Source organism: Argentina silus, assembly GCF_951799395.1.
Source record: "Argentina silus genome assembly, chromosome: 21".
In the NCBI taxonomy this organism is placed as follows: Eukaryota; Metazoa; Chordata; class Actinopteri; order Argentiniformes; family Argentinidae; genus Argentina; species Argentina silus.
In genome coordinates this window covers 11,162,673-11,185,685 of record NC_139675.1, presented here as the reverse complement: position 1 = coordinate 11,185,685, position 23,013 = coordinate 11,162,673, and the positions used below count along the sequence as shown (strand labels likewise).

General features: G+C 49.6%; 1 protein-coding gene across 4 annotated transcripts; it reads right to left on the bottom strand.

The window, feature by feature from the left end:
• Window positions 1-699: 699 nt before the first annotated feature.
• pcm1 (pericentriolar material 1) lies at window positions 700-22,628 on the bottom strand. 4 transcript variants are annotated; one of them, XM_083692591.1, is made up of 41 exons: window positions 22,492-22,628; window positions 20,814-20,937; window positions 20,144-20,392; window positions 19,384-19,734; window positions 18,269-18,439; window positions 17,106-17,225; window positions 16,568-16,748; window positions 16,315-16,424; window positions 15,892-16,177; window positions 15,598-15,778; window positions 15,194-15,412; window positions 14,826-14,992; window positions 14,278-14,522; window positions 13,633-13,748; window positions 13,384-13,513; window positions 12,828-13,016; window positions 12,381-12,559; window positions 12,100-12,285; window positions 11,620-11,941; window positions 11,247-11,321; window positions 11,018-11,088; window positions 10,318-10,508; window positions 9,932-10,118; window positions 9,475-9,809; window positions 9,006-9,167; window positions 8,525-8,581; window positions 8,156-8,328; window positions 7,738-7,875; window positions 6,717-6,843; window positions 6,218-6,448; window positions 5,011-5,102; window positions 4,584-4,718; window positions 4,234-4,464; window positions 4,054-4,113; window positions 3,599-3,767; window positions 3,268-3,416; window positions 3,082-3,154; window positions 2,699-2,910; window positions 1,603-1,695; window positions 1,357-1,480; window positions 700-1,037 (listed from the first exon to the last, which is right to left on the bottom strand). In XM_083692591.1, the coding sequence occupies exons 2-41, from the start codon at window positions 20,919-20,921 to the stop codon at window positions 1,012-1,014; spliced, it is 6,621 nt and encodes a 2,206-aa protein (XP_083548717.1). In that variant the 5' UTR covers window positions 20,922-20,937; window positions 22,492-22,628; the 3' UTR covers window positions 700-1,011. The 4 variants fall into 4 exon arrangements, with proteins under 4 accessions (XP_083548717.1, XP_083548719.1, XP_083548718.1 ...); XM_083692593.1 differs by having other exon boundaries at window positions 700-1,028; XM_083692592.1 differs by having other exon boundaries at window positions 12,381-12,556.
• Window positions 22,629-23,013: the final 385 nt, after the last annotated feature.

Below are 23,013 nucleotides of genomic sequence, written 5' to 3'. Positions count from 1 at the left end.
AACTTAATACAGTAGTTAACAGTTTAATCACATGGAGATCATGACGGGACGACCCAAGAAACAAAACAAAAAGAAGTCAAGCCAACGTGCTTACGAAGGTAAAAATAAGATTTGGAAAAAACACATTAAAAAGAGTGCAGTAAGTTTACCCAACAGCCCCATAAGAGGAAACAATCCTGTCCAGAAAACAACCCTAAACTCTACCCACTCCCCAGACACTAGTGTAGACCTGAAAGGATTGGAGAGGTCTAAGAAATATGAAGAAGCTAATCTTCCCTGTCACCGACACCTATCCAAGCCTTTCAGATCTACACTAGTGTCTAGGGGCGTAGAGGCTAGGCGCAGTTGTTTCTGGACAGGACCATGGTCTAGCAGCCAAAGGTGATGCAGATGTCACCAGCAGCCTAAACACTTTTGTAGTTCTACCGTAGTCATTCTATCGTAGTACTGGAGTTCTTTAGAGTTCAAAAGTCAAGTGCAGGAAAAGCGTAGGAGCCGCGGGAGAAAAAGGCAAAAACTAGAAAAACAAAAATAAAACGATTAAAAATGACAAAACCAATTTCCAAACTGATCCCATCCATATCCGGAACAACAGGACTAAGGCCATTCTTAACAGTTTTTGTACTTGACTAGAGGATTCAAACCGAGGCTTGCAAAAAGGTTTGATAACACAGCAGCATCGAGACAACCCCCCCCCCCCCACACACCCTAAACCCCCCAAAATCAGCAACAGATCATACAACACATTCAGGAATCAACATAACAACAAGGGTTGATTAGGTTTGACAGTTTCTGTTGTTTCTAACTGTGTTTTTCGAGCTAAACTTTGTCACTGGCACCTCACTGTGACATTCCTCTCTCCAGCCATTGCTACTGTATACCGTAGAGCCTCCAGATATGGACCAATGAGAACCGGAACGTGGGTTCTGGTACTGTAGTCATAACGTCTATTATTGTTGTAGTGTTCATGTCAGACGGTGGTCCTTCAACAACACCTCTACAAGACGCTCTTCATGCACTTTGAGCACCTATAGTTTCTGGAAGAGAGGAGGAGGAGGAGGAGGAGGAGGAGGAGAAGAACAAGATGAGGCAGAGGTCAGTCTGTGACTTGACAGAGACAGCAGAACCTGAAAGAACAGAACATATTCTCTACCTGAACATGCTTCTCCAATGTTGCATTTGTTGAAAAAGACCACAGGGAAAGTCACACACAGTGGGCCCCCATTTGATTCAGCAAATAGTGCGGAGCAGAGCAAAACATTCCTTCATAACCTATATATATATATATATACACATGTATATATACACACATATATATATATAGGTTAGTGATGGTGTTACTGTACAGCAACCTACCAGGCTCTTTGAGTGTGTGAGGGTTGCCCACCAGTCCCGTCAGACTATCAGGGTTTCCATTCAGGATCTCAGATGATAAATTATTGTTCTGCTGCTCCTCCACAATACGCTTCTGGAGCTCCTCCTGTAGAACAGACACACACACACAGACAGACACAGACAGACACATACAGACAGACACAGCTCTCATAACTCTGCATTTCTCCAAACGACAGATTAGGCAGTTGTTGTGAGCCAGTTGGTTACCTGATGCATGACTTTGAGCTGAAGAGGAAGATCCTCCACTTTGACAAAGTCCTCCTCATCTGACTTCTGGCTCGTGTTGCCAGACCCCACCTCCTGAAGGAGTGACCATAACGACAATGACTATACAGCACGAGACAAATGAACCAGCTCCATGTGCAGGGTTCTCCCCTGGGCTTTGGAACAGCGCGGCGTCGGATTGTCGTGTCAAAACCTGACCTGCATTTATTCATGTCGAAATGCGCCAAAAAATACAGCGGAAACGCTGAATTTCACTGGAGGAACATCGTAACGCTTTCGCTTTGGCGATCAAAAGACAGTTCTTCTGTCATTCCCGAAATATATCGTTTCATTTGCCTTGAAATGTTTACGCAGCGTCGACCGCCAAGTTGACAGCGAGGCACGGCGCCACTCTTCCATTGTTTGGGGGGGAACCTCTGATGTGATTCTGCGGGCAGGCGGTCCAGCGTGGCCCAGCAAGAAGAGAATGCGGCCAACAACAACAAAGTGATTCATTTTCTGTGTAGAGATCCTGAGGTAAAGGGACAGAGCCATGTGGCTCCAAGTGGATGGTACTGTACAAATGGATGGTGATGGGGTGCAACAATAGACAAGTTAACCACTGGACTTACTTTTGGTAGTGGAAGGGTACAAGTATGTACTGTACTTGGTAGGGGAAGGGTACATGTATGTACTGTACTCGGTAGGGGAAGGGTACAAGTATGTACTTGGTAGGGGAAGGGTACACGTGTGTACTTGGTAGTGGAAGGGTACAAGTATGTACTGTACTTGGTAGTGGAAGGGTACACGTGTGTACTTGGTAGTGGAAGGGTACACATGTGTACTTGGTAGTGGAAGGGTACACGTGTGTACTTGGTAGTGGAAGGGTACACGTGTACTTGGTAGTGGAAGGGTACACGTGTGTACTTGGTAGTGGAAGGGTACACGTGTGTACTTGGTAGTGGAAGGGTACACGTGTGTACTTGGTAGTGGAAGGGTACACGTGTGTACTTGGTAGTGGAAGGGTACACGTGTGTACTTGGTAGTGGAAGGGTACACGTGTGTACTTGGTAGGGGAAGGGTACAAGTAGCGACTTACATCGACGTTGATCATGACAGGGGACTCTGTGTCGGGGCTGCTGGTGGAGCTCTGAGATCCGTCTTGGGGGGTGGTGTTGTTGAGGGGGGCGGAGGCTGAGGCTGCTCCTCTCTCACTCTCCCCCTCCGGACCACCGCGCTCCCCCTCGGCTCCCTCCCTCTCCTCCTCTGGGGAGTCCACCACCTCAATGGACCCTGACTTACTGCTCTTCACTATTGGGGGGGGGGGGGGGGTGGTGGGGGAGGGGAGGGAGGAAAGAGGGCAGACAAAAGGCGAAAGAACAGAGAGGGAGTGGCAGAGGGAGAAGACAGAACAGAGGTTATTTGATGATCAGAGGGGCTGACAACACACACAGCAGACAACCCCAGGGAGACCAGTCTCACCATCATTACTCTCCGAGCTCTCCTGATCCGACTTTGTTTCTCTGCTCCCATTGGGTGTCTCTCTGTTCACTCCCTGAAATGAAACAAAATCAAGACATTCAACTCCACAGGTATAATACTAAATAATAATTCTAGGCTTTAAAGTGTGTGTGTGTGTGTGTGTGTGTGTGTGTGTGTTGCCCTGACCTGTTGCTCTCCCAGGCCATCATTGTTGGCCTGTAGTGATGTCTGGACGTCGACAGGTCCGGCCTCAAACTCCTCCATCTCCTCCACCTCGTTCTCATCCTCCCCACTGCCGTAGTTGGTCAGGGCCTGGGTCTCCGCTTTAGACAGGCCTGGGGGAGGGGACACACACACACACACACACACACACACACACACACACTAATAAGTAAGGGTTGAAATGCACACCACATTAAATGGCTTTGAGAAGGTTCTAGATATTAAAAGTGTGAATGTTCATCAGCGAGTTATTAACGCAGCCATGGCTTTTGAGTTAAAAAAAGGATTGACTCACTTATGGATAGAGGCAGTCCCTCTTCATCTTCCTCTTCCTCCTCCTCCTCTTCCTCCTCTTCTTCTTCTTCTTCCTCGGAGGCCTGGCTACTCCTGTTGTCCTTCCTGTCTCCGTGCTGCTCTCTCTCTGTGAGGAGAGGCGCCTGTCCCTGCTCCATCTCATCCTGGTCCTAAAACAGAGGGAGAGAACATTCCATTTCACTGTAATGTGTCCTGAGATGTTTCTAGTGTGCTTTAAATCAAGTTAGATTTGATTCCATTTAAGTGCGTCCATTTTCTCTCCTGTGTGAATTGTACGGACATGTTTTTAATGCATTTTAAATAAAGGTTGACTGGAATCGGATTTTCAGACACTGCAGCTTATGGAAAGCCATCGGGAAAGGTTCAATACTATTCCAACCCAGGTGTGATGTCGACACACACTTCCCCCTATGAATTAAGCTGAATGTTCCTTACTTTGTCTTCATCAAGATATGCTGGAGAAAAGGACTTTTCACCCTCGGCCGACTTCTTGTCCTGATGGGAGAAGGCGTGACGAGAACAATGTTACATAACATAAATCAATTAGCACACACAGTCTTTCCTTTGAGAGCTTTATTTAGGTCCTTGATTAATGACGTGCCGCACACACACTACCTCAGGTGTGTGTGTGTGCTTGGCTGGGTTCCTCTTGCTCCTCTGTCGAGCAGTAGCACCATTAGCAGTGGTGTTAGCAGGGTTGCTGTTGTTGTTGTTGTTGCTGCTGCTGTCCAGGTCCTGCATCAGCCTGAAGAAGGCGAGCTCGTTGAACAGGATCTCTGAGATCTCCACCAGCAGGTCCTCCCCGCAGTCCTTCAGAGTACGCCCTGCAAACTTACTCAGAGAGTCCTGAGGAGGAGGAGGAGGAGGAGGGGGGGGGGGGGGGGTTATTTCGAAACCTCTCACTGTACGGCTTCCAACAGGTTGGGAAGCCAATAAGGACGGCTTGGTGTTGTTGGACACTGTACCTGCAGCATGCCCCCTAGCTGTCGGTGGAAGAAGCGGACAAACTCCTTGCTCTCGTCATTTTGCTGGGTCAGGTTCAGGACCATACGTCTCACTGATGTCAACAACTGGTAGGAACACACTTCCTCCATGTGCTCCTGGAAAGGGAGGGAGGGAGGGAGGGGGAAATAGAGAGAAAAGAGGGCGACAGGGAGACGCATTTTCAGTTATTTTGTTTTCACTACTAACTCATTCCGCTGTAAACTTGAGAGATGTTTGTTCTATGACCTATGGCTTGGTCAACACATTGGGGGTGATACTGGGAAACATAGTTTAAGCAGCTTCCCCTCTGTTCCACAGTCTCCTCTGGTGAGATTTCCACCCGGCCCATCGGACGGCCTTCACATCCAGTGACATCTACAAAGTTGCCTAGGGAGAGGGGTCTCCTACCTTGAGGAACGGGATGAGCTCAGTCATGATGGCTTTGATCTGCTGGGTGTCCACCTGGTGGCAGCGGACGTCACCGGACGCGGCTGCCGCACCTTTACACACACACACACACACACACAGAGTAAAGGTTCAAATGACTTCACTGAACTTGGCATCCTCAGTGACAGGACATAAAGCTGACTGCCACATTATCAATGACAAATGAGCAGAGAGAAAGAGAGAGAGACTTGCTTTCTAAAGCACCACACATCAGAATTCAGTGAAACCACATCAGCTCTACTAGGTTGGTAAGCATTGTGGGCAATACACGGGGGGGGGGCAAAGGGCAAACATTCCGTAATGGCGCCGTCATTCAGTTCAACAACCGCCGCTCGTGCCTGACGGTCGCCGCACATACGACTCGTCTACTCTCTGAAGTGTCATTCCGTGACGCGAGCCATGTGACCGCTCGTACTTTCAAGCGCTCTCAGAACGAGCCACGACTCGCATATTGATGGAAACCAGAGGGTAGAGGATAGTCAACCACGAGTTGTCTGGGGCAGAGAAAGCTCATTTATCAGTTAAATTGCTGTGTTCACTTTTTTTTTTTTTTTTTTATGCGGTCTGCAACAGAATGACAGCTGGAGGGGTAATGAGGTTTTATGGGATTTAAAAGAGGCGGAGGCCGACCGTTGTCGCTCATAGAGGCTAAATTACATTCTTCAATGCGGTAAATAATGAAGTCAAATTTTACAGCACACTAACATCGAGCCTCTAATTTAACATACCAAACGAATGATGCATGGTCGACCATTCGTCATTGGCTGCGTCAGGTTCGGGGCTGTCATGGAAGAAAAGCCTCCAGGGACTGGGGTTGGCACCCCGAAATCAATGACTGTTTTGTGTTCAGTTGTACTCTCGAGAAAAGGCGAGGCGTTCGAAAGTTGAAAAATTGAAAATTGAATTTCTTGACGCTATACACGCTTGTATAACATCTATCGGTGCTTTTATTGGAGAAAATCAATATCCATTTTTACAGGAGTATGGTATGTTATTAGGGGCAAAAAGTGCCTTTCGAAAAAAATAATCACATATATTTCCTACCACTGTTGTTAAGGGCAATGTCACCCAATCCAATGCATACAGATGAAAGGGAAAGAGGGAGACAGAGCGACACAGAGGAGGAAAGACAGCCAACGTCACAGACAGAGAGGGGTTGGGTGGGTACCTTGCAGCAGGAGAGCAGCAGTGCTAGTGAAGGAGGAGCGGTCAGCAGCGTTAGTGGCCTCAGAGGCAGCAGCAGCAGCAGCAGCAGCAGTAAGGGGAGTTGTGGCAGCGCTAGTGGTGGTGGCGGTGGTGGTGGTGGCGGTGCGGAGGTTAAACTCTGCAGCCTGGAGCTTCATACGCTCGTACTCCCTCATCCTGGCCAGGGCCTGGTCTAAATGGATCACTGTGTTACCTGACAGCATGGGGGGGGTGGGGGGGGGGGAAGAAAGAGAGAGGGATGTGGAGAGAGAGAGAGAGAGAGAGAGAGAGAGAGAAAGATAGATAGATAAGAGAGGGAAATTAGTAGAGCAATTAAGGTGTCCAAGGTGGCAGAGGTTGCTCAGCTAAAGGCCAAAAGCAAAGCATATCATTTGGAGGCTGGGGAAGTACTGTAACTAGACATGTCACTTCACTAGTGGTGTGTGTGTGGTGTGTGTGTGTGTGCGTGTGTGTGTGTTTACCCAGGTCGTCGTTAGCGAAGGGTTCCAGGCTGGAGGAAGGGGACGCCGTGCTGTCGATGGAAACTCTGTCGTTCCGTCTCTTCGCCGCCAGGTCGTTGTTCATCCCCACGTTCTTCACCGAGGCCTCCTGAGAGAGGTCAAAGGTCGAAACCGTCACACAAGAGACTGACACCGCTTCACTTCAGAGAAACAGAGGACAACTCCTCCGAGACAAGACGACAATGCCCCTTTCATCCCCTCATTTTCTCTAATTGTTAGAATATGAATAATAACAATAAAAATAAGCTTTTATTTATATAGCACCTTTCATACATAAGAATGCAGCTCAAAGTGCTGTACAACAATGCGCAAGAGCAGATTAAAAACAAAAACAACTAACATAATTATAATTAACATAAAAGAATCATCTCAGACAACTGAGAACCCCCCCCTCCACCACCTCCCACCTTTATTCTGACAAAACAGCTCTTAAACCTCCCTGCCCTGACAGGATGTATCATGACCACCGTGAAATGAGGGACCAGATAACAATGGAGAGAGAATGAGACAATGGTGTGGGTGCTGTCGTCGTCGTCGTCTCCCCAACAGGCCGGGATCAGACACTTCATCCATCACTCGAGAAACAAAGACATTTATTTACAGACACAAAAAGAACCGGTTCCAATTAGCAGAACCTCAGGGAACCCAGCTTAGGACAAAGACCTCACGTCTCTTCTGATGAAAAAGGGGAGGGGGGGTGGGGTGGTGGGGGGTGGGGGGTGGGGTGGGTGCTGACAGGACTTTGAAGCCTTGCTGAAAAGTTCAATACAAAGACAATGGATAGAGAAAGAGGGGAAGAGAACAAAAGGAGAGAGAGAGAGAGAGAGAAAGCAAGAAAGATGGATGGATAGAGCGTGGGGAGAGGAGAAATTGATGGAAAAAGAGGCAGGGTAGAGATGAAAGGAATACGCAGAAGATAGATGAGGGAGAGATGGAAAGAGAGAGTGACAGTTTGGTAGAGGGTAGAATAAAAGTTCCTCACAGCGTCGCTGGTGACCAGACTCTCGCTGGGGGTGAGTTCTGACTGGGAGCCGGAGGCTGCAGCCCAGACCACGGGGCCCAGCGACGAGGCCTGCTCCTCAGCCGCACTCTTCTCTGTGAGGTGCCTGGTCACTATGTCCTGGAGGACACACAGGGAGGGAGAGAGAGAGAGAGAGAGAGAGACGGGGTCAGGTACAACAACTTTACTGCAAGGACAACACAGTCCATGTGACAAGGTTCTCAGCATCTTTAAATGTCCAAGACACATTTTCTTCTTATCTCTACAAGTGTACATGAGCCTCTTGAATCATTTTCTTGGTCAGCTCGTACATTTAGCAGTTTTTAATGTGTCACTATTTGAGCCAGAGTTAGTTTATGGGGAAAACAGTGGGAGAATTTGCTTGACAATAAGTGTTTACCTGCAATGAGTAGAGCGCCCTCTGGCGTAGGTAGTCGGTATTGAGCAGCTGCAGCTCGTGGAAGAGCTCGATGAGGAAGTGAGGTCGGGACTCGTTCTGAGAGATCAACGTGGCCACCTCAGAGTAGATGGTCTCCCTCAGAGCCTCGAACAGGGAGAAGTCACTACTGGCATCTATGATGTTCAAAGACAGATGGGCGTTCAGTGTCATAGATTATAGATTACGGTATCCACAATGAGGAGGAAGGTCAGACGGATGTGTGAAGTGAAACACAGCGATGAGGCTGATTCAATCAGGCTAGTTGTTTAAAGCATGCTATAGGGGTGCATGGGTGGGGTGGGGTGGGGTGGGGGTGGGGGGACAGTTTACCTGGTGCTTCAGTGCATGCAATTCTGTTAGAGAGGAATGGGGTTCTCCAAGCATACGCTGTGAGAAAACGGACAAAGTAAAGAAAAGTGACGACACAGGAAATCAAAAGTGGGTGTTCACTGGTCACATGACAGAAGGTGAGGACAAGGTTAACATGTTGTAATGAAATAATAATAATAATAACGACAAGTATCATGCTCCTGAAACCAAACAATGTGCTTTCAATATGTGAGGTAAAATGGTGATGTGTCAACTGAACCAATCGCTTTCAAGTGCAGAATGATTTCATTGGTTCACACCAAGTGGTAAAGGAATGCGCAAATCATTCATGAGTTCATGGAAATGCACATCAGTGTGTGTGTGTGTGAGAGAGAGAGAGACACACACACACACACACACAGTGAGAGTGTGTGTGAATGTGTGTGACATAGATAGGGAGACACTGAGAGTGTGTGTGTGTGTGTGTATTTTCTGTGTATACCGGAGGACAGGTCATTGGGTTTGTTGCCAGGTTTGGTCTTGCTGTCCAGTTTCTCCTGGGTCAGTTTGTCCAGCAGACTCTGGTTCTGGTCTCTGTGGCGGAGCTGTGGCGCCCTCTCCTGGACAAAGTCTGCACTGCTCGACACGCTGTCACTCTCACGTTCTGCAGAAACACATGAATACAGATCACAATAGGAAATACACTGCAATACAGTCAACTCCTGATGTACGCAATGGCTTGGGACTGTTATGAATGACTGGAGCGTGCACACATCTGTATGGGGGGGGGGGGGGGGGGGGGGGGCAGGTGAACTGCAATGCTACAGGTGTGTGTGAGATTGTTATATCGATAGGAGGTCTGGACAGGAGGTCTGGACAGGTGTGCATTTCCAACACTCCCATCACTGAAGCGCGTGGTGCATGTTGTTCCTCTTCCCCTTCCGTGTCCCAGTCGCTCCCTGCGTGGTTACCTGTGTTGTTCTTGTGGCCCTTGGGCCTGCTGCGTCTTCGGGTCTTGCTGTTGGGGGTCTTGTCCCTGGAGGCCAGGGAGGCCTGGGCCGAGGCCTTGCGTCCCAACCTGAAGGTCCTGGTGACCATGGTGGGGTCTTCGGGGTCCAACAGGCTGCTGAGACTGCCCTGGGACCCCTGCTCCAACACAGCCGCCCGCAACCCCGGCCGAGGGAGGGGCTGGGGGAGGGAGGTGGAGGAGGAGGGAGGAGAGTCCTTGGGGGGGAGGCGGCAGTCTTTGTCCCGGTCCGTAGGGGCGGGTTGGTGGGGATGGTGGTGGCTGTGGGAGGTGTTGAGTCTGGAGAGAACCACACACAGAGCGAGAGAGAGAGAGAGAATGTAACAAACTGTGTAGGAGAAAGAGACACACACACACACACACACACACACACACACACACACACTTCTCTGAGGTGTTACCGTTGTTTGTCAGTCGTGTTGAGTGGGGATCGCTGCAGGGGCGGGGGGAAGCTCATGTACTCGGTCTTGAGGGAGGTGTTGGGGTCCACATGCTGCTGCTGCTGTTGGTCTGGGCTGCTCTGGACCCCCCCGCTCTGACAGAACTCCCCCATCACTGGGGGGAACAGGGGGTTGAAGTTAAACCCGGCTAGAGAGAGAGTGAGAGTGAGAGAGAGAGAGGGGGAGATAAGTATGCATTTTCTCATTACATAAAAGGGAGGTAAAGTAGATCAAAACTTGGTCAAGGACAGGGAGAAAGTGCATGTGTGTGTTGTACTGTTGCTATGAGGCCAGGGCAGGTTGAGGTTGAGGTTGAGGGTGTGTGTGTGTGTGTGTGTGTGTCGTACCGGGTGGGAGGGGGGAGAAGGGGGCTGTGAGGCCAGGTAGGTTGTTGAAGGGCAGGTAGAGGCTGGAGGAGACAGCGGGGCCAGCTGGGGGGTCCTGGGTCTGGGTCTGCTGACCTGAGGAGGAGGAGGACTGGGGTTGATGCTGCTGCTGCTGCTGCTGACGGAGCAGGTCGTTCAACACCTGCTTTAGTCTGAGACAGAGAGAGAGTAGAGACACATAAACACACATATGTTACACTACTATATCCACATCAATATGTTACCCTACTATATCCACATCAATATGTTACCCTACTATATCCACATCAATATGTTACCCTACTATATACACATAGATATGTTACACTACTATATCCACATAAATATGTTACCCTACTATATACACATAGATATGTTACACTACTATATCCACATCAATATGTTACCCTACTATATCCACATCAATATGTTACCCTACTATATCCACATCAATATGTTACCCTACTATATACACATAGATATGTTACACTACTATATCCACATCAATATGTTACCCTACTATATACACATAGATATGTTACACTACTATATCCACATCAATATGTTACCCTACTATATACACATAGATATGTTACACTACTATATCCACATAAATAGGTTCCACATGTCAAAGGCAATTTTTGTCAATGGTGTTTTGGTGACGTGTTGGTTTGTTGAGTACCTCTGGACGTTGGTCTGTTGCCAGGCCAGTTGTGTGTAACACTGACTCAGCTGGTGCATGATGAGGTGGACCTGAGGGGGAGGAGAGGCAGTTTGCAAACATATTAAGAGTTGTACACACACACGTACACACACACACACACACAGACAAACAGACACACACCATCATATACTGTTTTAACAAACACACAGTAAACATATAGAGGAATATCTATATACACAACCAGTACCTGTGGGGAGGAGAGGTTGTTGGGCAGCACGTTGTAGGGACTAGTCAGCAAGGTCTGCAGCATGTAGGACAGAGTCTGGAGGGAGAGACGGGACTTATAGGTCATATTATCTATGGTTAAAGATGCACAGTCACGCTTTAGACCACTGATATTTGATGTTTGATTGTGTGAAGCTACCTTGAACGACACTGGGGTCTCTGCTTGGTGCTCACTTGCGAAGAGAATGTTTTTATATTTTCACTGGAATTAATTTGAATTTTTATCCTGTCTTGTAAAACAGGTGCAATTTGAACCTGATGTAAAATGCTAAGTGAATCAGGCCCTGCGTGTGTGTCAATATGTTTATGTGTGTGTGTGTGTGTGTGTCTCCTACCTGCTGGTCCTGCATTAGAGTGTGACACATGTTAGTGCTGCAGTCCAGTTGTCTCTGCAGGGTGGCGGCCTGATCCTGCCAGTGGCGAGAACCCTCGGAGAACGACAGCTCTGACGCCCAGCGGAGGTTCTCCTGACGCCTCAGCCCCCCGGCCTGCCCCTGACCCCCGCCCTGGCTCTGAGCCTGTTGCTGCTGCTGCTGCTGTTGCTGCTGCTGCTGCTGCTGCTGCTGCTGTTGTTGTTGTTGTTTGGCCCTGGCTCTGGCCCGGGGGGAGGGCCGTCCTCCACTCTCTGATGAGAAAGCCTGGGGAGGCTTCAGATTGCTGAGAAGACAGAAGGGGGAGGGGAAAAAAGAAAGACAGAAAGAGAGAGAGAGAGAGAGAGGAAGAGAGAGAAGAGGGTGTTATTGGAGTAGGAGGTGAGTAACATGTTTAGCATGTTCTAGAACCTTGACTCCCATGTTCTAGAGTGTGGAACAGACCTGGCCTGAGTCTTCCGGCTGCTGTAGGAGCGCTGGTTCCTGCTGGACGAGTAGATATGAACGTCATCACTGGAGCTGGACTCTGCTCCCTCCTCCTCCTCCTCCTCAGCCCCCCCCTCAGAGAGGTATCCATCCTCCTCCTCGTCCAGGTGGCAGGGGGTGGAGCCCCCCCACGTTGCCATGGTTCTGAGGATGGAGAAAGAGAGTCGGTGAGCACAAAATGACCCTTCTTACAGAATGTCATACGTGTGTGTGTGTGTGTGGACTCGGTTCTTCCTTACCTCTCGTCCCTGCTGATTGGCTGAGAGGCTGCGTGTCCCTCGGGGTCCTCCGGCCTGTAGGGGGAGTTGCCGGTTCCACTGCGTCTCTGGTGCTCTGCCATCAGCGACTCCAGGTGCTTCCTCCTCTGACGCAGCTCCTCACGCAGGATCTGGTGGCGACGCATCTCACACCACAGCTGCTGGGTGGGGGGGGGGCAGATGTTATAGGGGGACCTGTTTTATCACTACACCCCAAAGGGAAACCAGATGTCATAGGAGACACCAGTTTTAACACTAAACCCCCCTGGGAACCCAGATGTCAGAGGGAAACTTGTGTTATCACGACACCCCTGGGAAACCAGATGTTATAGGAGACCAGTTTTAACTCTACACCCCCCCCAGGTAAAGCAGCAGTTGTTGGGAAACCTGTTTTAATCAACCTCAGGGTTAACAGCAGAGTTGTCTCACCTCGTTATCCGTGACAGAGGTGTTCGCAGCCTCGGCGGCGGTGGGTTTGAGGATGGCTGCGTTGGGTTTGAGGGCGGGGCCAGCGGAGATGGGGACGGGGGCGGGGGCAGGGGCGGCGGCGGGGGTGGAGGTTGCAGCAGGAAGCTTCCTCATCAGAGCCGGCTGACTCACAGTACTGGACACCGAAGACTGTGAGGGGGTGAGGAACGTTACTTTGGAGAAGGTCATGGACAGTGATACTATTGTGTAGTGATGGAAGAAATCCTCGAAAGTCAAACTTAAGGAAACGTAAAGATAACTTGCTAAAACATCAAGTAAAAGTCCAAAACATACAATATTATTTTTATTATTAGGGATATTATTGCCATATGTATAAATACTCAAGTAAAGAACACATACAGTAAAGAACAGATACACAAAAAGCCTACTTAAGTACAGTAACAAGGTACTTATACTTTGTTACTTTACACCACTGCTATTGTGGCGCGATGGATCAATTCAAGTTTGGAACACATCAAAATGTGTCACACATCAGAATGTTGAAGGTTGGCGTCACCTGCAAGTCAGGGCAGGCCCACTGCAGGTCTTGTATCTTGCCCTGGATCTCCATCAGCCTCTGACGTTCCTCATGAAGCTGCTTCAGCTCCTGCTGCTGCTGACGCAGCTTCTCCTCATACAGCTTCTCCCTGGAAACACACACACACACACACACACACACACACACACACACACACACAGGTATAAATAAACACACCAAGTACTTCACCGATCGATGTGTCAAAAGCTGTGTGTGTGTGTTCCCTACCTGGCTTTGTCAGTGAGCGCGAGGTCTCTGGAGGCAGCAGCGGGAGTTCTGGTGTTGTTGGGTTGCTGGTGGAGACCCTCGTCCTCGTTGGCCGTGGTGGCATCTGTGTCGTCACTCTAACGCCACAGAGAGACACAGGAACGGAGACCCGGGGTTGAGATATGGGTATGTGTCTTGACTAGGGGCATGCAGGAACTATCAGGGAGGTGTCTAGAGGACAGACAGTCCCTATCATGGGTCTGCTGATCAGCCCCCCCCCCCCCCCCCCCCCCCCCACACACACACACACACACACAGACCATCAAGGCCTCCATTGTGAAAGTGACCTTCACATCTGCATCATGCTACAGAGAAAGGGGGTGTTAGGAGTTGGAGTCTTAGATATGTATTATTTGTGGACCAATGTCTGAATGAGATGTGGAATCCACTACGGATATTAACAAATTATACGGGTCACGGAGGCTATTCAAATAAATTCATATCATTTCATATCATAGCTTTGTGTTAACTTTAATTTCTTCATCCTGCAAATTAACCTGAACAATGGTGACTTTTGTAGTTTTTGTTTGGATGTCTGTGTGTAAGTACTGTATGTCTGTCTGTCTGTCTGTCTGCATGTCTGTCTGCATGTCTGTCTGTCTGCACCTGCACCATGGCAACCAGCTCTTGTAGCTGGCGTAGTTTCTGTTTGGCCGTCTGCAGCCTGTGGACCTTCTGGACGAAGTCAGCGTCGTCGTCCCCGAGACTGCTCCTCCGGCTCGACCCCCGCGAGCCCTCGCTGTCCCGCCCCCCGCCACGGGCCCCCTCTTCATCGTCCAGACCATCGTCATCTTCGTCGTCATTGTGGTCTTTCACCTGGTTGTAGGGGCGCTCGCGGTTGTACTGGCACTCTGGAGAAAAGATAACATAACATGAGAAAAAAAAGTATCCTACCTCAATATAGTCACAATACAGGACTATGTTGGGTGTATCTAGTTGTATACCCTATGAGAGAGAGAGAGAGAGAAAGAGAGAGAGAGAGAACAAGAGAGCAAGAGAGAGAGAGACAGAGCGAGAGAGAGAGAGAGCAGACAGAGAGAGAGAGAGACAGAGAGTAAGAGAGACAAAGAGAGAGAGCAGACAGAGAGAGAGAGAGACAGAGAGTAAGAGAGAGAGAGAGACACAAAGCGAGAGAGGCTTGTCGTAACCCCTACCTATGGCGGAGGGGATGTTGAGGCTGCGGAGGTTCGTTGCCGAGCGGTTGTTGATCTCGCACTCGGTGTTGAGCCGTCCGTCGCGGTTGTTGGCTCCGCCTCCTCCGCCGACCCGGCCGTTGGTCAGAGTGTTCATGTCGGTCCAGTTCCCTGAACGCTGAGGATTTCTGACCAGAGAGACGGAGAGAGAGAGAGAGAGGTGTCAAAATCCAGCAGAGAAGTATCAACATGAGACCCGTCCAGCATGAACAAGTGTCTTCACACAGGCTACGTTTCAGGAACATTAGTTCACCTTTCTGAACCACAGAAAAGATAGAAAGTCAGTTCAAGAGCTTAGTGTGTGTGTGTGTGTGTGTGTGCGCGCGCACCTGATATTGGTGATGGGTTGGCGGTTCTCCTGCTCCGAGTCGAACATGGCCTCGAACATGGAGCCGTCCTCGGTCTCCTCCTCCTCCTCTTCCTCCTCCTCCTCCTCGTCCTCCTTCACGTTCTCGTTGACCGTGTCCACCATCATGTCTGACGTCTGCTCGTAGTACTGCACCAGCTCACGCAGCTCGTTCAGACGCTTGTGGACCTCCTTCAGCTTCCTGATGGGCGGAGGACAGGGATCGAGGACAGGGATCGAGGACAGGGAGAGAGAGGGAGGGAGGGAGGGAGTGAGGGGGAGGTAGAGAGTGGAGAGAGAAACAATACTGATCTAAAACAATAGGAAAGCCAAAGTATAATGCTTGTATTCATCAGAGTGTGCATGTGTGTGTGTGTGTGTGTGTACCTGAGCTTGTCAGCTGGGTTGCTGCTGTCGTCGTGCGTGGTGTGTGGGGGGTGGTAGGAGGAGGAGACGGGGTCCTGCCTCATGGCTGAAGAGCCGTTAGGTTCCCTCCCGTGGGCAGGAGGGCGCTCAGAGGACACGCCCACGCCCAGAATACGCTGGGAGGATGTGGGCACACCGCGACCTGCAGATAGAGAATCGTGTTCATGTCAAACACACACACAAATAGCTGCAGCACTTCAACGAGAAAGCATATAGTCGTGGTGTGTGTGTGTGTGTGTGTGTGTGTGATCTTACATGAGTTGTTGTTGAGTGTCTGGTCTCTGAGGGAGTGCAGCTCCTGCAGGATCTTGTCCATGGTCTGCTTCTTGTCCTGCAGCTCCTGCAGCTTGGTGAGCTTGGCACTGGCCGCTGCTGCCCCGGGGGAGAGGCTGGGGGTGAGGGGCTTGAGGCCGGGGGCGAGGGGGGCAGGGGGGAGGGAGGTGCGCGAGGGGGGAGGAGGCAGTGAGGCCCGGGCCCTACACACCTCTCTGGAGAGGGACAGGCTCTCGGCCTGGCGACGGTTGTCTGGTACAGCCTTGGTCTGAGGGAGGGAGGGACACACACACACAAAAAATAATGAGCACTGGCAATATTACATTACAATATTACAGAAATGTTGTGGACAGTTTGCGGAAGTGCTGGATCACACTCACACACACACACACACACACACAGTACCTGAGAGTCGTGGAGCTGGTTGTGGAAGCGTTGAATCAGGTCATTGAGCTCATCGTTCAGTTCTGAGGTGATACTGAGGCCAGACACACTGCCTGTCGTCTCTGTCACCACTGCACCATCACACACACACACACACACACACACACAGTTAAACCCCAGCCAAAAAAAAGATGCATGAACTCTAATGCCAGTCTGAGTGTGTGTGTGTGTGTTCTGTGACAGGCAGGCGACAGTCTGAAGCTGTTCATCTCACCCGTGTCGTCCATGACAGCGATGGCCTCCTCTGTGCTGTGCTGCATGGCCAGGAGAGCAGCCTGCCGCCCCTGCAGAGCCCTCAGCTGCTCCTGCTGCTCCAGCATCTTCTTCAGGAGCTCGTGTTGCTTCCGGAGATTCTCCAGCTCCTCCTTCTGCTCCCCGCGGGTCACCACCCGGCCCTGACACACACACACACACACAACATGTTCAAATAGTTCTGCTACTTACTTGATAGTTTACCTTGATAAGAATCAGCATCTAGTGCAGACACCACAGTAAAACCAACCTCTTCTTTTTTTACGTCAAGGACAGGAAGAGATAGAGAGAGACAGACAGACAGGGAGTTCAGGTTCCAAGTCTGGTTGGGTGACAGGGAGAGAGGAAGATCGTGTGTCCCATCATCTTATTAAATGAACCGTCCAAACTCCTCCACGAAACAAACACCTGACCAGGTACCAGACCGTGGAACGGTCCAATAACAGGTCAGGTGTGTGTATGTATGTGTGTGTGTATGTGTGTGCAGCTTTTCCACTCACGGTGGCATTGGATGCGTCGGAGGACCTCAGCTCGATGTTGAGGGAAGTGCTGTCTGCCACAGAGCCTGACCCCACAGCTGAGTCCAGCGTCCCTGCCTCGTCCTCCTCGTTCTCCCTGGCCTGGGGGACAGCTTAGGTCAGACCAGACAGACACACATGCTGCTAATTTGTACCTTTAACATTACTTATCTATCTATTTCTTGTACACACTCACTGAGCACTTTATTAGGAACGCTGTACTAATACTGGGTGACTGGGAAAGCCACTGGAGAACACTGAACTCATTGTCATGTTCATGAAACCAGTTTGAGACGACTTTTGCTTTGTGACATGGTGCATCGTCATGCTGGAAGTAGCCATTAGAAGATGGGTCAATTGTGGCCATGAAGGGATGCACATGGTCAGCAACAATACTCAAATAGGCTGTGGCATTCAAGCCATGATTGATTGGTACAAACGAGCCCAAAGTGTGCCAAGAAAACATTCCCCACACCATTCCACCACCTCCACCAGGAGAAGGGGTACAGGTTATATATAGTATGAATAACTGCAATTCAGCCATTTTTCTGCAAATGTGTACAATCTGAATAAACATGTTAGTCTCTCGGGTCCCATTTCATTTCTTAATGCCCATCCTCCTAGCCCCCTTCTCTCTCTCCCCCGGGCCCGGGGATGACGAGGCTGTTGAGAGAGCCAGGGTTGGGGTTGGGCTCTGGGGATTTAGATTCAGTTCACTCGGCCCGATATAAATATAAAAGAAATTTCTGAAAGAGTTAACTCTGCCTGTTCCACCGTAGTGCCGGAAGAACGACACAACGACCGACTGAATGCCACCCGGCGGAGGAGCAGAGCACCATTTGAACGCCCCAGTTCTGTCTGTGAACTGGAACAGGAGGCGAGGCGGTCTGTCGGCGTGCGTTTCGGGACACAAAGAAACAAAGCGGCGTAAACGTGGCCAGCATGCGGCGGGCGGGCGGGCGGGCGGACTGTTCCAAAACACAAATACCTCGGACTGTCGATCCCTGTGAGAGTTAAAACTAGAACGTCTATCTGCTGTGCGAACCCTCGCTCTCGGTAACATACATCGAGTGAGGGAGAGGAGGAGGAAGTGGGGGAAGAGAGGGGGGGGGGGGGGAGAAAGATAAAAGAGAAAAATAACTGACCAGCATCTTCTGCAGGAAGCGAAGGTAGGACTTCTCCTGCTCCTTGAGGTGTGTGATGAGGTGGGAGAGCCGCTCCACGTTGGCCGGGACGTCGTTCTTCTCCACCAGGTCATCCCTCATGGAGCTGGCCTTGCTGATGTACTCGCGGATCTGCACCAGCTTACTCACCACCTGAGAAACACGATATGTGTGTGTGTGTGTGTGTGTGTGCGGGAGTGAGTGAGAGAGAGGGTGATCGAGTATCAAAGAGTGTACGGTGTATGTGTGTGTGTGTGTGTGCGCGTGATAGAGGCAGAGAGGAGAGAGTGGGTGAGTGACAGAGAGAGAGAGAGAGAGAGAGAGAGAGAAAGAGGACACGCGGCGACTGATCAGACTGAGCTAAACAAGGGCAGAGCGAGCGAGAGGGACACGCTAAACTCAATTGGCACCAGCGGTGGCATATTTTTAAATTGCCCTAAATACGAACTGGTATCATCCTCTCTCTCCCTCTCTCTCTCTCTCTCTCTCTCCCCTTCCCCCTCTCCCATCCTTGCTCTAGTTTTCTCCAGGACTGGGAGGACGCTGTGTGATGACTCTCAATACAGCATGTTCAGGTCAGGGCAAGAACAGACACGTTGAATGATCAGCCAGCAATGTTAAAATATGGAGGTATTCATAACTGAACGAGCTGAGCTCGTTAATTGACTTGGTGGCCTTGTTTGTACTCGCTAGCAGCTAGGTAGCTAACTAGATAACCAACTCCGTGCTGCTGTACAGTTGACACTAGATATTGTTGTGTCATTATACTGAGCCATCATATAGAATTTTGAATGAGTCACTTATTTTCCTTTATCTTGACTGAAGACCATAATTACTTGATTATGTGAAGCGCCTTTCGTGCAAAATTGCAATACAAGGTAAAACAGCCAGGTGTGTGTTAGTGCTGGTCTTGAACAAATACCTGCAGACCAGGACAAGACAGATACTCCTGAGCAGCAAACACCCCCTTCAGGAAGTGTAGCGGAGGGGGTTTGTAATCAGTCATCAATAGCCTTGCCTGAGACCTGAAGATGTGCGTATCGGCTTTAACAAAAAGGCCAATCACAAAACGTGTGTCAGAGGTATCTGTGAGTTACCTGGCTGCTGTCGATGCTGGGCTCCGCTCTCCCATCATCCCTGGAGGGGGGGGCTCTCGGGGTCCCTCGGTCCGCCCGCGGGGTGTCCTTGGTGGGCATGGAGGGGGTGAAGGCCCCCCTGAACCCCGGGCTCTGCTTCTTGGCCTCCTTGGCAGCTCCGGCCCCGGTGGGCATGGCGATGCCGACAGCAGGTGTCGCCGGGCAGGACGAGGAGGGGAGGGGCTCCCTGCTCTTGTTGGTGTTGACGTGGAGCGACGGCAAGAAGTTGAAGGCCTTCCTGTTCTCCCCGCCCAGCTGGCGCTGGTTGTTGGCGGCCGTGACGCGGCCCTGGGAGTCGCTGCCTATGCTCCTCTGGGAACGAAAGAGTTGGTTACGGGAGGGACGGGAGGCATAGAGTCACTCAGATTCCAGTCAAAACACATTATCATCAGACATCATGTTTACTGTATCTTTAAGGGGTCCTTGAGAAAATAGAGGACACATGTACGCTATCTGAGCTTACAGTCAAAGATTCTATCTTTCTTCCTGTAAACATGGATACATCGATAAAAGCACTGGGGAAAAACTAAGTGGTGCGCTTGCTTGACCCTCTGGCCCCCCTCAGCCTCCATATACCACCCAACATTCACCCACATCACACACACACACACACACACACACACACACACACACACACACACACACACACACACACACACACACACACACACACACACACACACACACACACACACACACACACACACACACACACACACACCTCGTCCAGGTCGGTGAAGTTGATCCTCTGTCTGAGCCTCTCCAGCTCTGCCTGGTCAGGGACAGACATCTGGGTGGTGTACTTGACGTGGGGGTAGGAGTGGGGGGTACGTGCCCGCCTACGCCCTGCCCCGGGTGTGGACTCCGGGGAGATGTCATTGGTCAGCCGGCTCTCCGCCGCCACGGCAGAGAACTTCTTCCGGTTCTTCTCTGAGGAGCGGTTGGCCTTCTTCTGCTGGACGCCCCAGTCCTGAAGCACAGGACACACACACACAGGATTTGAGAGCATTGAAAAGGATACAATTCAACTTACTCTTACTCTGCCAGAGCATGGCAGAACAATAGAGGAACAGCTATCAATGGAAAAAGTGTGGGTTTTTAGCCCAGGAGTCAATCCATACAGGCTATTGTGTCTTCCCCCTGTTACATGTTCCTGAGACTGATTATTTGGAGGACAGTGAGCTTTGACATGACATTAAGTTCAGTGCCAGGCTGTTCATAGGAGAACCTGTCTATTCAGCTGGGCTGGATGTGTGTTTTGTACAGTGAAGCACGTTGCTACTTTCAAGTGTTGTTGCTTCATCCTTCGTGGTGGACCATTGTAATCGCAGCGGTCCAGTGACGAGCTGTTCACTGCTCAAGATCAGCAAGAGTCTCGAATTTCACTGTACCATGTTGTTGAGTCGGTCCTCCAGGCTGCCGTTTCCGTTGGTAACCGTCCAGTTGTGCAGCTCCTGCTCGTCTGCGCAGTCGTCGAAGGGAGTGCCCCCTGTCGCCATGTCACCAGTGGGCCACCTGTTGGGAGTTGACATGACCAGTCAGTCAACGCTGAGCCGAGAGTTTGAAACACGAATGCTAAGAGGGAAACAACACACACACACACACACACACACACAGGACTAAAGCAATGACACTGTTCAAAATATACATATGTTTTCCAGGGGGTTGATGCGGCCCTAATAACAGGGGTATTGTGTTGGAATCACACTCCTGTGACGAGGGAGCCCTGATGTGCCCTACTTAGAAGCCCAGATGTCCTCCTGGTATAACGGTTTACTTCTGTGTCATCCATGCCACAGGTTCCTGGTTCAAACCGCCAGTTAGACTAAGAATCCACTGTCATGGTCTACTGACTCCAATGAAACAACGCTTTGTTTTGGATTGAAGCATTTTCCTCCAACCAGAAAACAACAACAGTCACTCACATACTCAGACTATTCATCGGGAGGATTGCACTAAAACTGTAACACCACGCGAGGCATCACATAACACAGCATTATTTCACATATCGCGAAAAATCAAACCACTATTATGCACATCGGTAAACACGATGGATCAGATCGTATTACCTTACCTCAAGTGTCTACTCAGCAGTGTACGTTGTCCCAATGGGCCCACTCCCGTGTTATTGAGGTTTTGTTTTGGAAAGATCCTGGATTGAGAATGGATTTCTTCCTAACTTTCCTAACAAAAGAGCTGCCCTTACTCAAGGGACATACGCGTTCAACCGGTGCAACGTGGCCCGCTCACATTCCCGGGAAAATATGGCAAAATTCCCTCCACTTCAGAGAGAGTTACCGCGAGCCAGCTGTCAGTTGTTGTTAGCAACAACAGGTTATCAGTTACCAGGAACAACAACTACGAGCTCAGCCCCCCCCGCTGAGAAAAGTTGTCATAACAAAATATGGAAGGAATTTGGGATAAATGCATATATATATATGAATACGTTCATACAAAAGTCCGAATACGATAAGGTATATCATTCATATGTTCAGTGTTCATTTGTCAGTTGACAGACTTGGCCAAGCGAGGTGACCAACAAGCCCTTTGTCACCATGGTAACTCTTGACCTCCTTCCCCGCGAAACAGGCAGGGGTGAAATTCCGACACAATAAAGCTAACTAGCCTGTTAGCTACCCATCTAACTCTTGGAGTGATCGTGAAGAGCTTGTAAAATTGTAAATGATGGTTATGTATAACGACACAACAATATCTAGTATCAACTATATAGCAGGGCGGAGTTGGCCGTCTAGTTAGCTAGCTAGCTGCTAGCGAGTACAAACAAGGCCACCAAGTAAATAAACATATCTTGCTAGCTAGCGAAGCGAGTTTAATGATGAAGCTCTCTGTTTTATAACATTGCTGGCTAGATCACGTTGGCTTTCACAGTTTCACAGCATTTCGAAATACAGCGCCGCAACACCGTAGATCAGTAAGCGGTTTTTGAGTAGCTTGTTAACTTGCTGGTTATGTTAGTTAGCTGAAGCTGTTTGCAATAAACTGCGTGACGTGTGCTAGCTGGTAGCACTTGGCTAAAACGTTAAGAGGAAAAAAATAAATAATAATTACCTCAGTCAGTGAATATTTCGGAAATTGCTGCTGCAGTTTATGGTCATAGACTCATTCTAAGAGCCCAAAAGAAGGCTGTGTTTCTTTCCAAACACGTTTTGTTTCTGTGTTGTTGAAGAATCCACTCAAGTCAATGCAGAGACTGTTCGGCCGAATGTCAAACGGCCTGTTCAAGTTGGCGGAGTAATATAGTTCCTATTTGCTTTAGCCATCATCAATGATGTTTTGTTTTTTAATAAAATGTAAAAACAGACATAAAGAGAATTTATCAAAACGTCTGTACATGTGTATAAAGTATATGATATGAATGCATAGGACGGCAAATATCCCCTGGGATACGGTACTATTTCGACTCTCGGATGTTTATTTGCCTGTGTATTGCAGTAAGGCAAAGGTTTTAGATCATCTTTGATTTTTCCTAAAAGTTGCAATTTCATGAGAGAGCAGAGAATCGATCCTTCATAAAGAAATCCTTCATATGGATCAATAGTTTAGCCAGATCCCAGTCCTTACTTTGTGGCC